Genomic DNA, 19392 nt, shown 5'->3' on the forward strand with positions numbered 1-19392 from the left:
TCCTATACCGAAGTCATCGACTGCTTCTTCCTTCTCGGATGTGAGGCCAATTAGTATCTTAAGTACTTTGTCGGGAATTTTGGAAAGGGTCGTGGCGGAACAAATACGTGAGCACTTGGAACGGTTTCATATTCTGCCCTCCATCCAATCAGGATTTAGGCCTGGGTATAGTTGTGCAACCGCACTTTCGACAATTATTGATGATGTTATGTCTGCAACGGACAATGGCGCAGCTACTGTTTTGGTTTTACTTGACTTCTCTAAAGCGTTTGACACTATTAATCATCAACTTCTCTTAGCAATTCTTCATTATACTGGGTTCAATAATACAGCCTTAAATTTTTTTAATAATTATCTGTGCGGGAGAAGTCAGTATGTGGTTATTGATAATGATGTGTCGGATCCTGCCGTATTGAGGTCTGGTGTGCCGCAGGGCTTTAGATTGGGTCCCCTTTTGTTCACTATCTATACGTCTCAAATGTTGATCTTTGACCGCTTTTGCTCAAAATTTCATATCTATGCGGATGACACACAACTTTACCACAGCTTTAGCTCATATAATGTGCTAGAGTCTGTTGCAGATGTAAACAATGATCTAGATAAATTTTTAAATATTACTAAGAAACATGGTCTTTTGTTAAATGGGAATAAATCGGTCTATATGGTATTCGGGGGTAGGGAATCCAAAGCGCTTGTCAGCAATATGGCCCATATCTTTATAGATGGAATTGAATTGGAGAGGAAGGTCTGTGTCAAGGATCTTGGTCTTTACATTGACGACAGCTTAAGGTTTACACGTAACACAAGTGAACTGATCAGGCGTGCTTACGCAAAATTTAAAATGCTGTTTGCTCATAGGCAAGTCTTGAACGCCGATATTAAAAAGAATCTTTGCGAGTCTGTAATTTTATTCAATTTTACATACTGTGACACCATTTACGGCCACTGCCTGTTGACTGATGATGCGCGACGTATTCAGGTAGTTCAGAATTCTTGTATTCGTTTTATATTTGGTATACGCCGACGTCAGAGAGTATCGTATAAGCTGGGGGAGTTGAAGTGGCTGAGTATGTCAAGTCGTCGTCGGTTACATTTTGGTTGTTTTCTTTATAAAGTTGTGTCAAGTAAGCTACCACCTTACCTCACCAACAAAATTACTTACAGAACGGACATTCATAATATTAATGTACGGCGTAAGGACCTCATTGACATTCCTCGTCACCGTACCCAATTGTTCAAGAGGTCTTTTAGTTATAACGCGGCATGTATTTTGAATAAGTACAGTCTGCTTTTTGCTCAACCATCGTTTCGCACTTTTAAAGAGTCTCTGCGTCTTAAATTGCTTAATGACTAGCGCGTCGTTCTACCTTCAACTCGAATTAGTGTATATATATATTTTTTCTTTTTAGTTTGTTAAATAATTTGTTAATAGTTTGTTTAGGCTCTTCATTTTTTATATTTTTTTCGTTTTTTACTTATCGGCCACGATAATTGTTTCAGATAGAATTTACTTTTGATTTGTTATTACTTTATTTTGTTTTTTTTATATATTTCTTTTTTTTGTGTATGGGATTTCCAGGAAGACCAGGACGCCATAATTTGGCTTACTGATGGAAATACCCTTTGGCAAACTTTATTACTTAGTTATTTTAATGTATATTGTAGTATTCTTTTGTGCCAATAAACTATTATTATTATACCGGCGAGACGATAGCAACAAACCGCCCAGCAACAAACTTTTTCCTTTATATTTCCATCTACTTCTAGGGCCCATATCTTTGTTATTTAGAAAGATAGCGAAAAACTAAGCACACGGTTGGAAAGCTTGGTCTTTTCGCTATCTTAAACCGAGTTTTCGTCCGCCGATATGTTGATAATAAGAGCAAGAAAAAATAAGAAACGTCGCGCTGCATTCAATTTACCTTAAAATTACCAAACTTCATGGCCTTGTGCAGGCGTTACCAGATGGAAATTCAATAAATGGTTTACATATTCGGAAAGAGCTGACCTTGGACTATCTTATTCCGAGTTTTCGTCCGTCAATATTCGTCGGCGTCTGTAAAAAAACGGTCCTGAAAAGGAGCTTACAGTTGGCAACAAACTTTACTTTTGTATTTCCATCTATGTACTTTTCGGACGGATATCTTTGTTATTTATAATGCTAGCGGAAAACTAAGCACACGGTTGGAAAGCTTGGTCGTTTCTCTATCTTAAACCGACTTTTCGTCCGCCGATATGTTGATAATGAGAGCAAGAAAAAATAAGAAACGTCGCGCTGCCACGAATTTTTGCCGCGGCTAAACCACGCTTGGGTCAATAACTCTCTTATATGACGGGGAGAAAACTCTAGAACTATATTCATCTTATGGGAAATTTTCTGCTCTTTTCATCGGTATATAACACATCTCAATCACACGTTTGCACAATCGTTTATCAGCCCAGCAACAAACTTTTCCCTAGTATTTCCGTCTACTTTTCGGGCCAATAAGGTTTAAGATAGAGAAAAGACCAAGCTTTCCAACCGTGTGCTTAGTTTTTCGCTATCTTTCTAAATAACAAAGATATGGGCCCTAGAAGTAGGTGGAAATATAAAGGAAAAAGTTTGTTGCTGGGCGGTTTGTTGCTATCGTCTCGCCGGTTATTATTATTATTATTATTTGAAAACCGTCAAGTTGTCTTAAAAACAAAAAAAATAGTAACTTGGCTCAAGTTTCGCTTAATGAAGGGAATCATCATTTAAAAGATGATGGTAAAAATGTAAGAAAGTGTAATTTTCGTTTTTATTGGTGTTTTTCAAACATCCTGTATGGTTATTACAGGAATAGTAACTGTTTTGCGAGTATATAGATGTGATGGAATGGGGCTTTTAAAGGGATTCCTTTGCAGAGTTTACAATTACACAACTGGGTCGTTGACCTCCTTCCGGCACCTTTCTCTAATCCGTGTCTAAACGCCCTATAACATAGGCGTTAATATTAACCAATGAAAGAGATTTTTTTGCTTGTTTACAAAACATCTATTAATAATATTTACCCTAAATATTTCACACAATTTTATGAGACTTTTATGGATTATACCCTTAATTTGAAGGGGTTTATCCACCCGGGGTTACGACTTCCCGCTGCGTCAAGTGTCCCCGGTCATTAACAATTTTGGGTTTAAGGGCCAAACGGGTTGGCCCCATCAAATTCGAGTGTGACTTGAGTCAGTCTCGCAGAAAAAAAGGGGCCGTAGACCTACCCCAAGCAGAAGACGAAGAAGAACGAGGGGAACGTCTGTTGGGAGACCGCGAAAAATAACCGGCTCCCTAAATATTTCAAGGCCGGTTTACAGTTTCCGTAGACTAAATAAAGCACAATTTTGACCATTCAATTCGCGTTTTAAATAACGGAATTTAACCGTGTTATTTTTAGTTATTGTTATAATTTTTTACAAGGTTAAACTGAAAATCTCACGCATGTTTTTTCGCCGTAGGTAACGTTCGTCCTATTTCATTACAAAGATCTGAAAAATTTGCAATTTAAATGATTGTTTACACTTTTATTGCAACGATTGCAAAGTTTTAATTTCGAATCATTAATCAGGATTATATAATAGGGTGGTACAACCTAGTCCCATCTATTGATCCTTCTAAGACCAATAACAGCAAACATTGTTCACCGAGGAATCTGTCACAAGACTACGCCGTCAAGTCTAAAATTACGTACACATAAGTAAAGCCTATTTGATTCTCTTTCTAAAGAGGTTACCGGAGGAATCCGAGTAATCCTTAAATAGAAGCCGTAGTTTGAGTTCACATTACGAGAGAACATTGTGAAACGTGAAAAACGTGTACCGTTTTCTAAACATGCTTAGTTTATAAAAAAAGTGTTTGAAATATTTCGATTCCGCAAAACACATTGGTTAAGCTATGAAGAAATAAAACGATTACAATTTAAAATGTATGGAATGTAAAGATTTAATTTTAATCTTTAAAAATATGATACCAAAATATCGTTTATATTTTGATTCATAAAAAGTGGTTTCAACCACCTTTTTCACCCTCTTCGTATTATAAATGTGGTGTTCCCTCGAGCGCATCGACGCGTTACCCCCTCTTCGTTTCATTCGCGGACTCCAGTTCCCGTTCTATGTCCAACAAACGGGGGGTAGTTGCGTTTGTAACTTCAACCAGAAAACTCGTCCGTTTCTCAGACGAGGAAGTCCCAAAAAGTTTCAAAACTGTCCATCAAATCATATTCCGTGGGAACAACTTGTTGAAACTTTGCTTTTTGAATATCATAAATGAGTCTATTTAAATCGTCTTTTTGATTGACAAGTTTGTTGTTGTAAAAAAAAGTTAATCAAGTTTTTCATCACCGGAAGAGGGTGAAGAAGGATGGTGGCAGAAAACGTTAAGAATAAAAAAGTGGTTCGTGTATCGAAAAAAACAGGATGCGGCAGGTTGTTGATGCAGGGTGAGATGATTTTTTTTGAATTAATTTTTTTTATTCGGGAAAGAATTCTTGGTTTGTTTTGAAAAAAAACTAGGTCAAGTTATTAATCGGGTATTGTTAAGGTACTTATATTTTTGTTTGTTAAACAATAGTGTTTGAAAAATGATATTAATCATTGTTGATTTTTTTCTTTATGGTTTTAGGAGAGAGAACAATTCGAAACCGAAAATTCTTTGTTCGAAATTATTTTTGGTCATTCTCGTAATGATTTTTGTTATCTTAACCTTTTGAGTTTCCTGTACTTTACGACTTGAACCAAAATAAAAAAGCTTTACCGATACGTAATCTACCTGCACTTTGAATAGTTTCTTATACAAAAGAAACTTTTACACCTGTAAAACATGTAAGGAATTTCATTCAGTAACAACCTCCCTTTTCTTTTGAATGGTTCCAATGGTTTTTGGCAGTTTCTCACGTTTGTTGCCGTTTACTTAATTTTATGTATTTTTCTTTCACATCGATCACTTTATAACTTTATAATTTTGATATGTTAGAAATCAAAGATGTCATTGGCAATCGTAATAAATTCCCTGGAAGCACTTGAAAATTGTCGAAAAGACTTTATCTCAAAAAGATATCCTTTGCAACAATTACGGGTTCTTAAAAACCCCTTGATTCTTTAGAAATTTTCTAGAAATACCTAGAAATCCGTAGGAACTCGGGGTATCTTTGAGAACATCTACAAATCCCTGGAAATTTTTACAAATTTCTAGATAACTTTAAACATTCCAGAATGTCATTGACAAATATTTGAAAAAAATGTTTAAAATTAACAGGAAGTTGTCAGTAATGTTCAGTCGGCAAATGCAAGTATGTCCGCATTCCATGATTTGATTCCTACATGTAAGATATAAACTGATAAAAATTGAATTAAAGTTTGTTCCAAATCCTTATCAGAGTAGTGCTGATTAGATTTTGTAGATTTTGAAAAATTCTTAAATAATGAATTCTCAATAATTATGCCCATGTTTAAACAGCAATACTTCTACGTATGATTGTGCATTAGTATCACTTATTACACTTATTAACGCTTATTAAACGTTTTATTTATGTTTTTATCGAATTTCATCTATTAATGCTTTCCAGATTGTCAACTAAACCTAGATGTCAATATTGTAGGTGTCCATCTCTATCTTTTTTTGAGTTTTAATTCGTGCAAAAAGTGAGATTGATAGCTTTAGGGCTAATTAAAAATGCAGTAGGAAGCTTCAGGCTGATTTGAAGACGTGGTACTTGAACACAATTGAATCTCTGTAGTTACAGAATCTGCGTTGCATGATAAATATCACTGTCAAGATTCATATAAGCATAAAGGTAACGAGTTTATATAAAAATGTTCGTTGCTTTTTGTCGTAGTAGCTTACAAATTCATTGTTGTTAATTTCATCTGTAAGAAAACTCCTGATTTTTGTCAATGTGACATAACTGTCAACCGTAGTTGTGTAAAATCAAACAAAATACATATGTAGGTACTATTGAAACTTAATAAATCATCGGAAAGGAGATTGCATGATAACCAGTTATCTGTGAATGCTGAATCTGATCCGAAACCTTCGTTTTCTTAAGGCTGTATTTAAGTAAAGGAAGTCCCATACTTGACCTTGAAGAAATAGTTGTATTTATTTCGAAATGTCATATGCTAATGTGGTTTAGTATTAAAACAAGTAAATGCTTCACAAATCAATTCAAATGACCAAAACTTGTGTTCCAATCAATACAAAAGTAAGCAAAAGAAATTGCTTTTTTGCTCACCTATAACATTCAGCTAATATCTAGCAAAATCATTTAGCAAAACATATTAGAGAGCTCGGGAAAGCGAGGCGGTTAGATAAAATGAGAAAAACTGTCGGAACATTCATGCCGCTAAAATTCAATTTCCAGGCAATTCTCCTCCGCTATTAAGAGACATCAGTGATGATGAGATTGAATCACATATTCAAAATGATTCTGTGCCTAATTGGGATGTAATGTACAAACAATTTTCAATTTACACACAGGCTCTTGAACGATGTGTGAAACTCGTCACAAGCCTCAGGGAAAGTTTGCGGTGTGTCTAGTGGGGGTGGTTTTATCAGAACGACTCTTCTGTCAAGATCAACCATTAACCCTTACTTCGGCCATAAATCAGATTTCAAAATACTGTCAGCTGAGACTGAGTAAAAAATGAAGATAGTAAATCTTTCAAAATGAGTTTCTCTAACTTACGACTCTTCACACAAAACTTGTTTTATCTTTTCAACACACAAATTTGTTATGAATTTTACTAAACGTCTAAATAGTTTGATTTGAAACATTTACGTTGTATTCAATAAAGAAAAAGAATTGAAGATTTTGTATTTTCTTCACCTTGAAATGTGATCAAACCTGTATTTGTAATTGTTCTTTTTTACAAAATGTGATTTAATTCATTTTTTTACCCTTTCTTAGCTTCTTCAATTCGCAACTTTTTGGCTATTAGAACTTTAAAAAATGTTATTGACATTTTTTGGTTCACCCTACCATAGATCTCTTTGATATTTAATGTCGTCAATCTTGTAATATCGATTGCTTAAATTTATCCAGCAGTTTGTACGTAAGCTTAACCTGATAATCTGCTTATTTAGAACTGAGTTACCATTCTGTTAGGGCTGTTACGAAGAATAAAATTGTTCAAAGCGAGCAACATATTTCAACTCGGTTGCATCTTGTGATTGGATTGTAGTGGCAGATACAAGATGGTATCATGATTGTTTTGGACTTTTTCAATTACGAGTCTAGTCATTATGCGTGTTAGATGGTTGTCAAAAATCAACAGGACGGTATTATTGGTGGATTTAATTTGATTCAAAAAAGTGATCAAATCAGGAAGAAAAGTATCAAACTGTGGACACTTGACATATTCAGGATTTTTACCCATCGATCGTGTTTTAATGAATAATCAAGTGAAGCAAGTCATCTGCAATCGACAACCGCCTGAACAAAAATTAAAATAAAAAGGCTGTCATTATTTGAAAAAAATCAAAAAATTCGAAGGTTCAGTTTATTGTGATGGTTTCCCACAGATGAGATAGCACAAGAAAAAAACTGATATAATGACTACTCACACATCAAGTGAAAGCTTCTTAGGTAAAAGCTTTTCTTACATTGAAATAAAGAACTACATTAAAAATTCTCACATTAATTTTTATGTGTGAATCTATAAGATTTATTATTTTCAACATTAACACATTGTTTTTTTAAACGCAAGTTTTTAATCTAAATCTCTCTTAATCTTCTCAATTTATACTGTAAGTTTGTACAATGATAATATATGTGTTTTGCGTCTAAGTAGTATAGATACTTCAAAGATTTTGCATTCTTTCTTATTCACCCTATATAGAAAATCAATCTTAATTATATACCAGTTGTGTTTCTAAAGCAATAAAATTTAATTATATAAACATTCCTTGGAAAGAATCCATTTCTTCGAATTTTGAACTAAATTCTACATTTTGTGACAATATAGAATAATCAGATAAAAGAAAGTGGGGTGAACAAATTGCTTCTAGGTACTACGAGTATATAATTTTGAAGGGTTAAATCAGCTAACAAACAAATAATTTGCTCGTTGACTTTAGAAAAAAAAATATTAAGATAGCCTGAAACATTGTACTAATGAAATCATTTCATTTAATATTTAGCTCATTAAAATCGGAATGTTAAATCTCCCAAAACAGATTCTCAAAGTCTTTCTGTCAAGATTATTACCACACTTCAACAATTCAGGTCTTGTAGTGATTATGTTGCTCATTAATTGCTGCAATTCTCTTTACCTTCTCTTACAATTGAATTTACATATTCCTTTTCGTCTGTTGTGCTACATATTTTTTGTTTCAAATGCTAACTACCCATAGCAGTTTTTATAATTTACACTCCAATTTTCAGTATGAAGAGAACAACCTTACGTTGGATATACCTTGTCAATCTTCAGTTACTTGACTTTTAATATATCGCCTCTGTATAAATAAATGAATAAATTTACCACAATTTCTCATGATTATGTCCCTATGTACAACCCCAAGTATTGTTTGTGCTGTAGTTTTCCACATTATTTTTCATTACACTCATTCTTCTTCTGTGCCAGAGCAGGACCAGCTTGCTTTTGTTGACTACTACTCTCAATTTCATTTCTTCTAGTTTCATAGCGACCCTTCTCCGAATAGCTGCTGTTGCTGTCCTGAATTATATACGTTGGCGGTTCTTTGTTACTCCACTCTTCAGGTTTATTCCGAAGATCTTATCATAGCATCGATAGCTCCTTGTTGCCTTGTAGATCTTTACGTTCTGAGATATTATATTTCTGTCTAACAAGAACGACTGTGCCATTTATATCAGGTACTTATTGATCTTCCCCTCTTGCAGTGTAGTTATGATCTCTTTATATGAAACGTTCTCAAAATTTCATCTAGAATCGTAATTAGTAATCAGTAGATCAAAAAAGCTGAAAAATTAGCTATATCTTTTTTGGGTGCAACTTTTTGTTTGTCTAATGTTTTCGTATATCTTTAACGGGAACTTTGATAATAATTTACTTCATTTTGGCCAACTATTTGTTCAAGGTAAATAATAGAAATTTTTATTTTAAATACTTACTTCAACTTTTCCTCCTGTTTTTCTCACAACGATAATGTCATCTAAATTAGCATCTCTGAATTATAAATATTGTAGAACACTGACAATAATTGCTTGAAATTCATTTGGTGAAGTCAGTCTTTTCAGTCAGAATCGACAAAACTTAATATTAACGGAGTATTTATTATTTTTTTTAATAAGATTCTTATGAATCGATCTAAAATTTTAACGTTGTTATTTGGTTTTTACTTTTCATAATAGTTTTACTCACCCACATTCTATCGTTAATTAATATTTAAAGTCATTCCGTTGTAAGAATGTACGCATATGAAGTACAGATTCCTAATTAGTACATATTCTCGCCGCGCTCTCTAACTATTGATACCGAATTCATCTCCTTTGGTGTTACATTGCAAGTAAATCACCTTTTAATCCATTGAAGTTCAGTTAAATGAGAGAAATGAGAGTTAAACGAGATGACTCATAGTAACTTTACATAGTTGGTACAAAACTCGATAAAGATGATCGAGAAAGTAGAAATCATAAGGGGTAAATATGATCTTCTGTGCATTGTTTGAACACTTCTCAACATATAAAATATAATAAATCAAAACAGTTTTCATAAGAGGATCAGCAATGTTTCTTCACGTGATCATATCAAAGGTATGCATTGAAGTCTCCTGCTTTTGCCTCTTTTTGGACATTGTTATATTCTTATATTTAATGCCTCGCTTTGGTTAGGCTGTAAACAATTCTACAGCGTAAGTTAATTGATCATTAATGTAGTTTTTGAATAAATGCTGGTTTAAACTTCTTCATATCCAACTTTTGAACTATCCATTCCTAAAATTAAATCATAGAAAATTAAATTTAGCTACTTCTCATAGTAATAAAAAACAAGTCTAAATTGTGTTTACTTAAGGACTCATTTTACACAATTTTTTTCTCATTCTTTTTTCAAGAATGCCTTTAATTGCTCGACTTTTTCTTTTTTTGTTTATACAATGAATTTCACTTAAGATGCAATATACAACAATACAGCGTTGTTCAGTTTTTAATCGGAAAAGTTTACTAGGACGTAGTACTTGGCAAAATAACACAAGTTTTTTATATAAACATAGGGACATTGAAATTTTGTATGTATATACAACTGGTTAATACCTTATTTTCAACCATACCTTAAACTTCCCTAGCACCCTCTAAAGGGATGAAATTCGCAACCCCTTTGATTTTTTTATAACAACTTTTTAATGCTATGGAATATTAACATAGAAAAATATAGGTTGTAAAGCTTTTTCATTATTGGTACTTTTTTGTCTCTTTAGTTTTTTCCTTAAAGTTAATGTTTTCGGTTTTAGAAAAGGTTATGTCAGAAAGATTGACTCTAGGAGCGAAGGAGATGTTATTTAATGGTACTTTGAACGAGGGATACTTCATATAATATCAATTTTTTTAATGTGAAGAAATAAACTATTGTTGTGATTAGAATTACTTGCCAATTGGTTTGTCACTTACGTCGTTATCCGGAATAAAATTATTTCAGTTGGATCGTCTGTCTCTTCTGGTTAAGGGAATGCTTCTCGAGTCTTTCAAGTCTTTTCTTTTTGGTTTCTTTATTGCGGAGTGTTGATCGGTAGACTTCTTCTTGAAATTTGGAAATGATATCTTTCTGTTCCACAAAATGTAATTTGGAGAAGTCGATGTATAAATTTAAATATTTTGTCTTGTTTTAACTGTTCTTTGTAAGAAAGACACCGGGGTAATTTGTTTATTTATAGCTTGATGTAGGAAGTTTATATGATCTTTTGTTTTTTCACGTTTAATCATAATTTTTCTTAGTTGCAGGAGAATAACAAATAACTTTCCATTTTATAATTTGACAATTAAGGTCTCCAAGACCCTATAACAGTGGTTCTCAAACTATGGTACGCGTACCACTGATGGTACGCGAGAAGTTCTCAAGTGGTACGCAAAACAGTTTATATTTGCATTATCATTATTGTTTTTTTTTTTGTTCAGTGGTACTACCTGATTTTTAAAATAGCCTTAGTGGTACGCAAGGATATAAGTTTGAGAACCGCTGCCCTATAACTAAGATGAATGTTTCTACTTTGAGGTCTAATGTTAGTTCTAGTGACAGTGGTAGGTAACGCTAGTTAGCATAAGATATCACTATTTTGCATATTTTTATTGCATTAAAACTAGAACTAACGCAAGACCTAGAACTAGAATCATTCGGGTTTAGCCGTCTTGAGAGACGTGCATCTTGGTCTAGTGTTAGTTTTAGTTTTAATTGTTATTTAGCGTTAGATTGTGGTATATTTTTATTGAACGAAAAGTAGAACTAACACTAGACCTAGAACCAGAAACATTCGGGTTTAGCCGTGCCTGTCTTTAGACGTCCGAAAATTCAAGATTAGGAGGACGTTACCTTTTTCTAAACAAAACTTTTCCTTTTGCAGAATTACCCAATGCTTGTACTATTAAGCTATATGAGTTAAAATTGATTAAATCTATGTTACCAGTGAAGAAATAAAAGGTCAAAAATGAAAGACAGTTTCAATGTACTTTAACTGGTTGTAAAATTTTTTATTTTTCGTCTGACTAGTTTCGCCTTATAGGCATCTTCAGAGACTTCGTTAAAAATGTTAAAAATCCATTTTATCAAAAAATAACTATAGTATTGACTGATTATGTTATAGAACATTTCTTAATTCCGAAAAATACCATAAAAATTAGTTAAACTTTTAAAATTAAAGACGAGCACGTTACATTTTAAACTGTATTATTATTTATAAATCCTATTCATGTTATAATACGAATAATTTCGTGTCTGCTCCATCCTATCACAATATCTTATCTTTAGAAACAGCCATAATTGTACAAAATCACTTGAAGTGAGTAAATATTGTTTCAAGTGTTTCAACATTAAAAAAGTTGATTATAATTAAATTGTTCATCATTTATTGTAATCGATAAAGTTGTTCAATAAATCCGCATTTAAATTTAAATCATTTCGACTTCCTCTATGTGGGAAATCAATCTTTATAGAAAACTGTACCAACATCTTATCTTATTTTATTTTCTCAATGATAAAGTCAACTCAAAGGGCCTCATTGTTAACGATCTTTTTGCAGAACCGGTGGTTTGTAATAAAAAGATAACGATTTTCTATTTAAGAAATGATACAGTTTTCGAATCAAGTTTAGCGGAAAATGATCGGTGTCCTTTAAAATTTCTAAACCTTTAAAGGTATCATAAAATACGTTTCCTGAAACGTTGCGTGTCGTCCGGTTGTTCTACATTTCTAGATTTTATCGCTGCCTTGGTCTTCCGGTTTTCGTGCTTGCCAATCGATGAATTTCGCACGCTCCTACTTCTTACATCTTTGACTGTTAAAAATTTTTTAGACGAAGAATTAAAAATATCTTTCTTTTTGTAGATCAAAGGAGAATGCATGGAAATGCGGGCGATCGGAGAGCGCTCGAACGGGAAGCTCTTCGAAATGTCATCGCTCAATGGAACGCCAACCGATTAGATATTTTTGAATTGTCCGAACCAAATGAGGTAAGTTAAAAAAAAATAAATCATCGTAAATCACTTTCGCTATCACAATTCATTTCACACGTTTGTTCTAATATATCTAATAGACTTAATGAAAGTATCTAAACAAGAAGTGATTATTTTTAATAGAGAGCGGGAAAATTCTTCTTTTATGTAAGAATAAGAGCAACGCAGCCGCGTACAATTAAAGTTTAAGTGGTCTCGAGTCCTAATTGACCTACGCTCATAACTTTTATTTCTTCTCGTTGGAGTTAATGATCTAACGAGATGAGTGTTGAGAGTTTGTATATTGTTCCCAACGGTGTGACAGTGACTCTGCAAGGCGCCACGCCACGATAATCGTTGTTGCGGTTCATTCTTCGTACCGACTGGTTCTCTTATTACTCATAGTTTAAGCACGCCAAGAATTCATTGTGTGTCTCTCCGTCTCCGATATGAATACTTAAACGAGAATTGCTTTTTTTTTGTAGTTGTAACTCGAGAAACAACTTATTTGGATTTTAAGTTTTATTAGGTTAGTACTACTCATGTCAGAGAAAGTTGTTCCTATGATGTAGTTTCGCATTATTCTAATTAGTGTTGGTCGGATGGATTCAAGTTTTAAGTTGCCATTCTTCTTGTCTATTTTGGACCGGATGGAATTAATTGCCTCATTTGGGAGAAATTGTGAACAGTGAACGAGAACGTTTCTTCGTTCGTTCTTCGTCGATGACCTTAAAAAAAAGACAAACTCGTGACACACTTATTTAAGCGTGTAAACTATCCAGTTCAAAAAAACAACAACGTTTAACATAGAGAGATAACCTTGTTAACACGATGACAGAGTTTAGTTTACAAACAAAATCGCATTAGATGTTTTCGTTGGAATTCTTTGTGTAATTTTATTGCGTGTTGGCTAAAGTAAAAATAAAAAGAAATGGGAACAAAGAACAATGCGGATGCTTGAATGTCATTATTATTATTAACCAAATATGACGCTTAACATTTTTTCCTTGCTACTGCCCATCTCCCGTTACGCGATTTGCATACCAAGCAGTACGATGGTTTGTAAAGAATGTTTGTTCATCCGTTTTGAAGAAAACGTGCTTGTTGAGTATTAGAAACTTGGGTTTTTTTATGTATTCGTGAAGATTCTTTGTTTATTTCTTGGTCTCATTTAAAATTTGAATGGACAAGTTGGGTTACTTTCTAATTGCAATCGTGTATTCTTCGAAAGTTTGCATTACCTATTTTATGTTTACATCATGAAAGTGTAATTTATGAAAAGTAGTAATTTTCAATATCTCTACTTTTTTTATTATTCTTGTTTGTGAAAGTTTTTTTCATTCGTTCTTCCTCACCATGTTATAAGATATTGTGCCAAAATCGAATAATAATGTTTGTCGCCCCACATTTCTCCTCGTACGCATTGTACAGTTACGGTTGTTGGTCAAAGAAGAGGCCCCGAGGCTATGTTTCGAACGGTAGAAACTCTCTTTTAAAATCTGTGTCTCAATCAGACGAGTTGAATTGAATAGAATACGGACGATCTTTCGTTTATTACGAGGAATTTGCTCGAACGCATTCTGACACGGTTCACCGAGTACGAACGGAGTATGAATCCATTAACCTTTACCCGAAGGAAAAGTACTTCTAAAAAGTTATATGTGATCTATTTTCGAGGCATCAAAAAACCTCAAAGAAAAAAGGCGTCGTTCCCACATTCATTGAATTACATTTTTTGTCTTAAGCAAAGTCTTAACAATGAACGTTATTGTTTTATATTTTTATAAGTAGGTACCGTCATCTTTAAGATGATGGTTTAATTTTCAACGATGGATTAAAAAAAAATCTCATCTGGTCTTGTTTAAAATCGCGCCCTTTAAAATTTCGAAATTTAACACCTCTTGTATTTCGTTACGGTAACCGATACTCTTTGTGGTGCTATAACGTACCTATTGTATAACAGCCTTCCTTTTGAAAACGTCTGCCTTTTGTCAACTTACTTTTTACGAAGTTTTTTTCGGAATATAAACGATTATCACTTTATGCGAATTAAAAAAAGTTTGTTTTGTTTTTTAGGATTTGGAATTTCATGGGGTGATGCGATTTTATTTTCAAGATTCTGGTCAAAAAGTAGCAACAAAATGTATTAGGGTCGCTTCTGATGCCACCGTCGAAGATGTCATCGGAACGTTGGTCGAAAAATTCCGTCCGGACATGCGAATGCTTTCCGTGCCTTCTTATGCCTTGTACGAACTCCATCAGGGTTGTCCCGAACGAAAAATGTCGCCCGATGAAAAACCGCTTTTGGTTCAACTTAACTGGCACGTGGATGATCGCGAGGGACGATTTTTACTTCGAAACGTTGACGATAGAACCGTAAGTTTTATTTAAATTGATTTATTTTATGACCGGTATAATTTTCGTTTTTATGTTAGTCCAATTCGGTTGGAATGTCAGATTCTAACGCGAGTTTTCGACGAAAGTTATCAAAACGTGAAAAGAAACAATTAAAAAAACAAGAAAAACAACAAAGATTAAAAAGTGAAAATGGAGATAACGATAAAGATGGTGTAGCAGAAAAATTATACACAGGTAATATTTATCTTAATCAATAAGAATTGTTTTTAACTTGTCTTTTTTTAAAGAATTGCCTGAAACGTCTTTCACAAGATCTATCTCGAACCCAGAAGCTGTTATGAGGAGAAGACGACAGCAAAAATTAGAGAAAAAACTTCAACAATTCCGTTCAAAAGATGGAGGTCCAGATACCGGGGGTACCTTAAAGATATATGGTGAAGCTCTTTGTAAAGACGTCCCTTATAAAACGTTGTTATTGTCGATAAGAGATTGCGCGGGTGGTGTGGTTAGAGAAATGCTCGAAAAATATGGTTTAAACAAATCAGATCCTTCCCAATGGTGTTTGGTCCAAGTCACTCAACAACCAGGTGTTCCCGACACAGAGTACGTTTTGGATGATGAAGAGTGTCCTTTATCCATTTTAATGAACTCGCCTAATTCAAGTAAGTTTCATTTTAATTCATATTTGAAAATTTTTCTCAATAATTTTTGAGACTTGTGATGGTGGTTGTCTATCTATTCGGAAATTGTAACAAGACTCGATATAAAGAGCTTAATAGTTAGCTTATTTTAATAACTTGAGAATTGAGTTATTATAGAACAAAATCATTCTTTATTTAACCTTTCAGTACACGTATTTACACAGTCACATGCTCGAAATGATCGTCGTGCAAAAAATGGCGCTAATTAGAAGTTATTCTTGCGTTGAATAACAACTAAAACAAGAGTTAAAACTAACACTAGAACTAGAAAGTTTCTGGTATACTGGACCGAACTGATAGTATTAAAAAAGATTAGTTATTTTAATTAATTTGAGAATTTTAGGATTCTTTTTACCGCCATCTTTAATCGGTTTGACTGAAAATATGTACGAGTTAACTACATTACCGACTTCAAAGTTTTAAATACATCATGGTAAGATGTCTCTGGGTATTTTAAATTAACTCATAAGACTTAAATTATCCTTCCCACGAATCTCATTTCGTATACGATAACATAAAAAAACTATAACAGCTTATGACTCTTTATAATCGTAAGTATATTCCACTTGACGTCAGCACCCCAAAAACTCTTTCTCGCCAGATAAAAATAATAATTGTATAACACTTGGCGACTGACGTTGGGTGATTCCCACGCGCCGCGACGCGTACCTTCACCTTTTGATGACGTCGACGTCTGCACCCCTTTTTATCACTTATCGACAAGAAACAGGCGTAGGTGGGGTTGTCCTTCACTCAACCTGGTGAGACGTCCTTTTTCCCCCGAGTATTTTACCAGACAGCGAAGAGTTCGGGAGAAAATTTAATTTGGTGATTAATTCAGGTACATATTTGTATAGTTTTCGAAATTTAGATTTTGTTGCTTGTTTAATTATCTTCAAAAACTTTTGATCTTTATAATAATACAGTAAAGGTGAGGTTAGATTTTATATACTATGTATGATATTTTTGAATTTAATTGTACAATGTATTATAGCTTATTTAAAAATCTCCAGAGAACTATAATAAATAGTTATTTCTATTTTTATATATAAAAGCGGTTAAACCGTTATTTTAATATACAAAGTAAGTATAAAGAAACTAATAATGTAATAATAGAATGGAGAAAAATGTCATGTTTCTCAAAATAGCCAGAATATTATTGAAATGGGCAACAGAATTTTCAATCGAATCAAATAGATTAAAACGACTTTACATTTTACACTGTTTATAGAAAGTAAATTAAAACACATCCTTACAGATTATTACACTCCTCATTAATTGTTCATACTTTTCAATTTTGTTATAAAAAATATTTTTAGAGTGACATCTCAAATCTGTATCGTCATTAAAGATTAATTCATCAGATTACAAATTAATTAAAAAAATATTACGCCTGTTATTATATTTCGCTTGAACTCATTTAATAAATGGATTTAATTTAGTTTTATTATGATTATAATTTAATCGAGACCTGCTCGAGGTTAAAAATTATCAATCCGCCCCTTTATTAATTCGATTCTCAGGTTTACACAAAAGTTCTTATTCTGCTCCGCTATTAATTAAGTAGACCTGTTGCTACCATCTTCTTGCTAAATTTATCTTATACATAAATCCAGATATAAAAGCTACAATTTGCAAAAAGGTGGATTTATTTATCTGATAAATTTTATTTTATAGTCTCCTTAAAATATAACGCGGTTTTTCAAACACATATATTTTAATCTAAACGTTGATCGATGATTTGCTATAATTAATTTTGTGGAATTGGAAAAACCACGGGCGATATTTTATTAATTTTGATGTCGTCTTACAACGACGACTCGCCAAACAACCAGCAATAATCTATCAAGGTCTTTATTGGTGATGGAACAGATAGTGATTTTGCGAAAAGCCGGATATTCGACCAGATATCCGGTTATCCGGCATATCTATCCGGCCATTATGGTTATAACTTCTGATGCATTTTTGGTGATACCCTACAATGCCACATTATTGCGATATTTGAATAAAAATGAAATTAATAAGAAAGCCGATAAGATGTGTCAACTTATTTGGATCCAAGATACAAAATGAACTTTTTTGATGACAAAAACTAAAAGCTATTTTTCAAAACGGGTTGGTTCATTGGAAAGAGGACACTTTTATTAACACGTTGGGACATTTTCATACTCATATTCCAAGAAATAGATTTCATACGAATTTTTAAAACTTAATCGGCGAAAATTGCAAAATTCAAAAAAATTGTCGATTATTTCAAAAATTTATTTCTCAAAAACTAAAAGTGATTTTTCAAAACGGCTTTTTGCATTAAAAAAGAGGATACTTTAATTAATAATTGGTGATATTCCCACATGGATCCTTCAAGAAATTAATTTTATAGCGAATTTTGAAAATTATCGATGAAAATTGTAACATCGAAAATTTTATCAAAAATACAAATATTATTTTCTCAAAAACTAAAAATTATGTTTCAAAACGCGTTTGTTCATTAAAAAGAGGACACTCTTATTAACACATTGGAAAGTTTTCATGCTCATATTCCAAGAAATGGATTTTATACGAATTTTTAAAACTTAATCGGCGAAAATTGCAAAATTCAAAAAAAATTGTCGATTATTTCAAAAATTTATTTCTCCAGAACTAAAAGTGATTTTTTAAAACTGCTTTTTTCATTAAAAAGAGGATACTTTAATTAATAATTGGTGATATTCCCACAAGGATCCTTCAAGAAGTTAATTTTATAGCGAATTTTGAAAATTATCGATGAAAATTGCAACATCGAAAATTTTATCAAACTTCAATTATTGTTTTCTCAAATACTAAAAGCTATTTTTCAAAACGGGTTGGTTCATTGGAGAGAAGACACTTTTATTAACACATTGGGAATTTTCCACCACTAGTCTATTACGTAACAAAATTCCACTGAGTTTTAAGGTGGATAAATGGTATCTAGAATAGCGGATATGTTTTCCGCGCATCCTTAGGTTTTCCTTCAGGAGTTATCAAATACCTTAGGTATATTACCTTGCAACACACAATATTATGTTTATCTCTATTTGTAGTTAAACGGAGTTAACCTAAAGGTGTCAATATTAAATCCATCGTTATCAAAACTCTCCGACAAAATACCAGCACAAAACCTGTCCATCAAACAAGAAACGTGACAAGCGCATTTTAACTCCAAATGGCATTCGAAGAAACATCATTCACACTAACTTGATATATCCAGATTTGAGCTCGATAGTAGCAGTCACCAATTTTGTCTTTCTGACGGCGCGGCAATTGATAAACATCACTGACAGTCATATTCAAGCGATGATAATTAACGATGTTATCCTTAAGTAAACAATTTATATCTTCCTTAAAAAATCCTTATGGTGGTGTGAGCTGATAAGGTGGAACAGCGATTAGATGTACTTTAATGATCCTGATTTGATATTCTATGATGTAGACGTTCCTCTTGGTCGGAAGATATGATTTTTCGCAATCAATGAATTTAATTTTAACCTCAACCCTTTTCTAATTTCAATTTAAGGCAACAGACCAAGACAACCACTCATATTTTTAGTTTCATTGATCTATTTGTAAAAGATCTAGCATCAATCCAGCTTTAGTATTAAAATCAATCTAAACATGCACAATAATTTCTACCAAATATAATAAGCGAAGTTGTAGAAATAAGTTTTCCTTTGCCATCA

General features: G+C 32.9%; 1 protein-coding gene across 4 annotated transcripts in view; it reads left to right on the forward strand.

Moving 5' to 3' along the window:
* The window catches only part of LOC111418769 (adherens junction formation factor afadin), a 92927-nt gene that overhangs the window by 10558 nt on the left and 62977 nt on the right, over window positions 1-19392 (forward strand). For 3 of the 4 annotated variants that reach the window (XM_071197016.1, XM_071197013.1, XM_071197015.1), the window contains exons 1-5: window positions 4148-4457; window positions 12529-12653; window positions 14712-15011; window positions 15071-15227; window positions 15281-15655. In XM_071197016.1, the coding sequence (XP_071053117.1) occupies window positions 4379-4457; window positions 12529-12653; window positions 14712-15011; window positions 15071-15227; window positions 15281-15655 (1036 nt within the window). In that variant the 5' untranslated portion in view covers window positions 4148-4378. Of the gene's footprint in view, window positions 1-4147; window positions 4458-12528; window positions 12654-14711; window positions 15012-15070; window positions 15228-15280; window positions 15656-19392 lie in introns of those variants that run through there. The other variant, XM_071197014.1, reaches the window with a different exon arrangement.

This window comes from Onthophagus taurus, chromosome 6 (genome assembly GCF_036711975.1).
Source record: "Onthophagus taurus isolate NC chromosome 6, IU_Otau_3.0, whole genome shotgun sequence".
Classification (NCBI taxonomy): domain Eukaryota; kingdom Metazoa; phylum Arthropoda; class Insecta; order Coleoptera; family Scarabaeidae; genus Onthophagus; species Onthophagus taurus.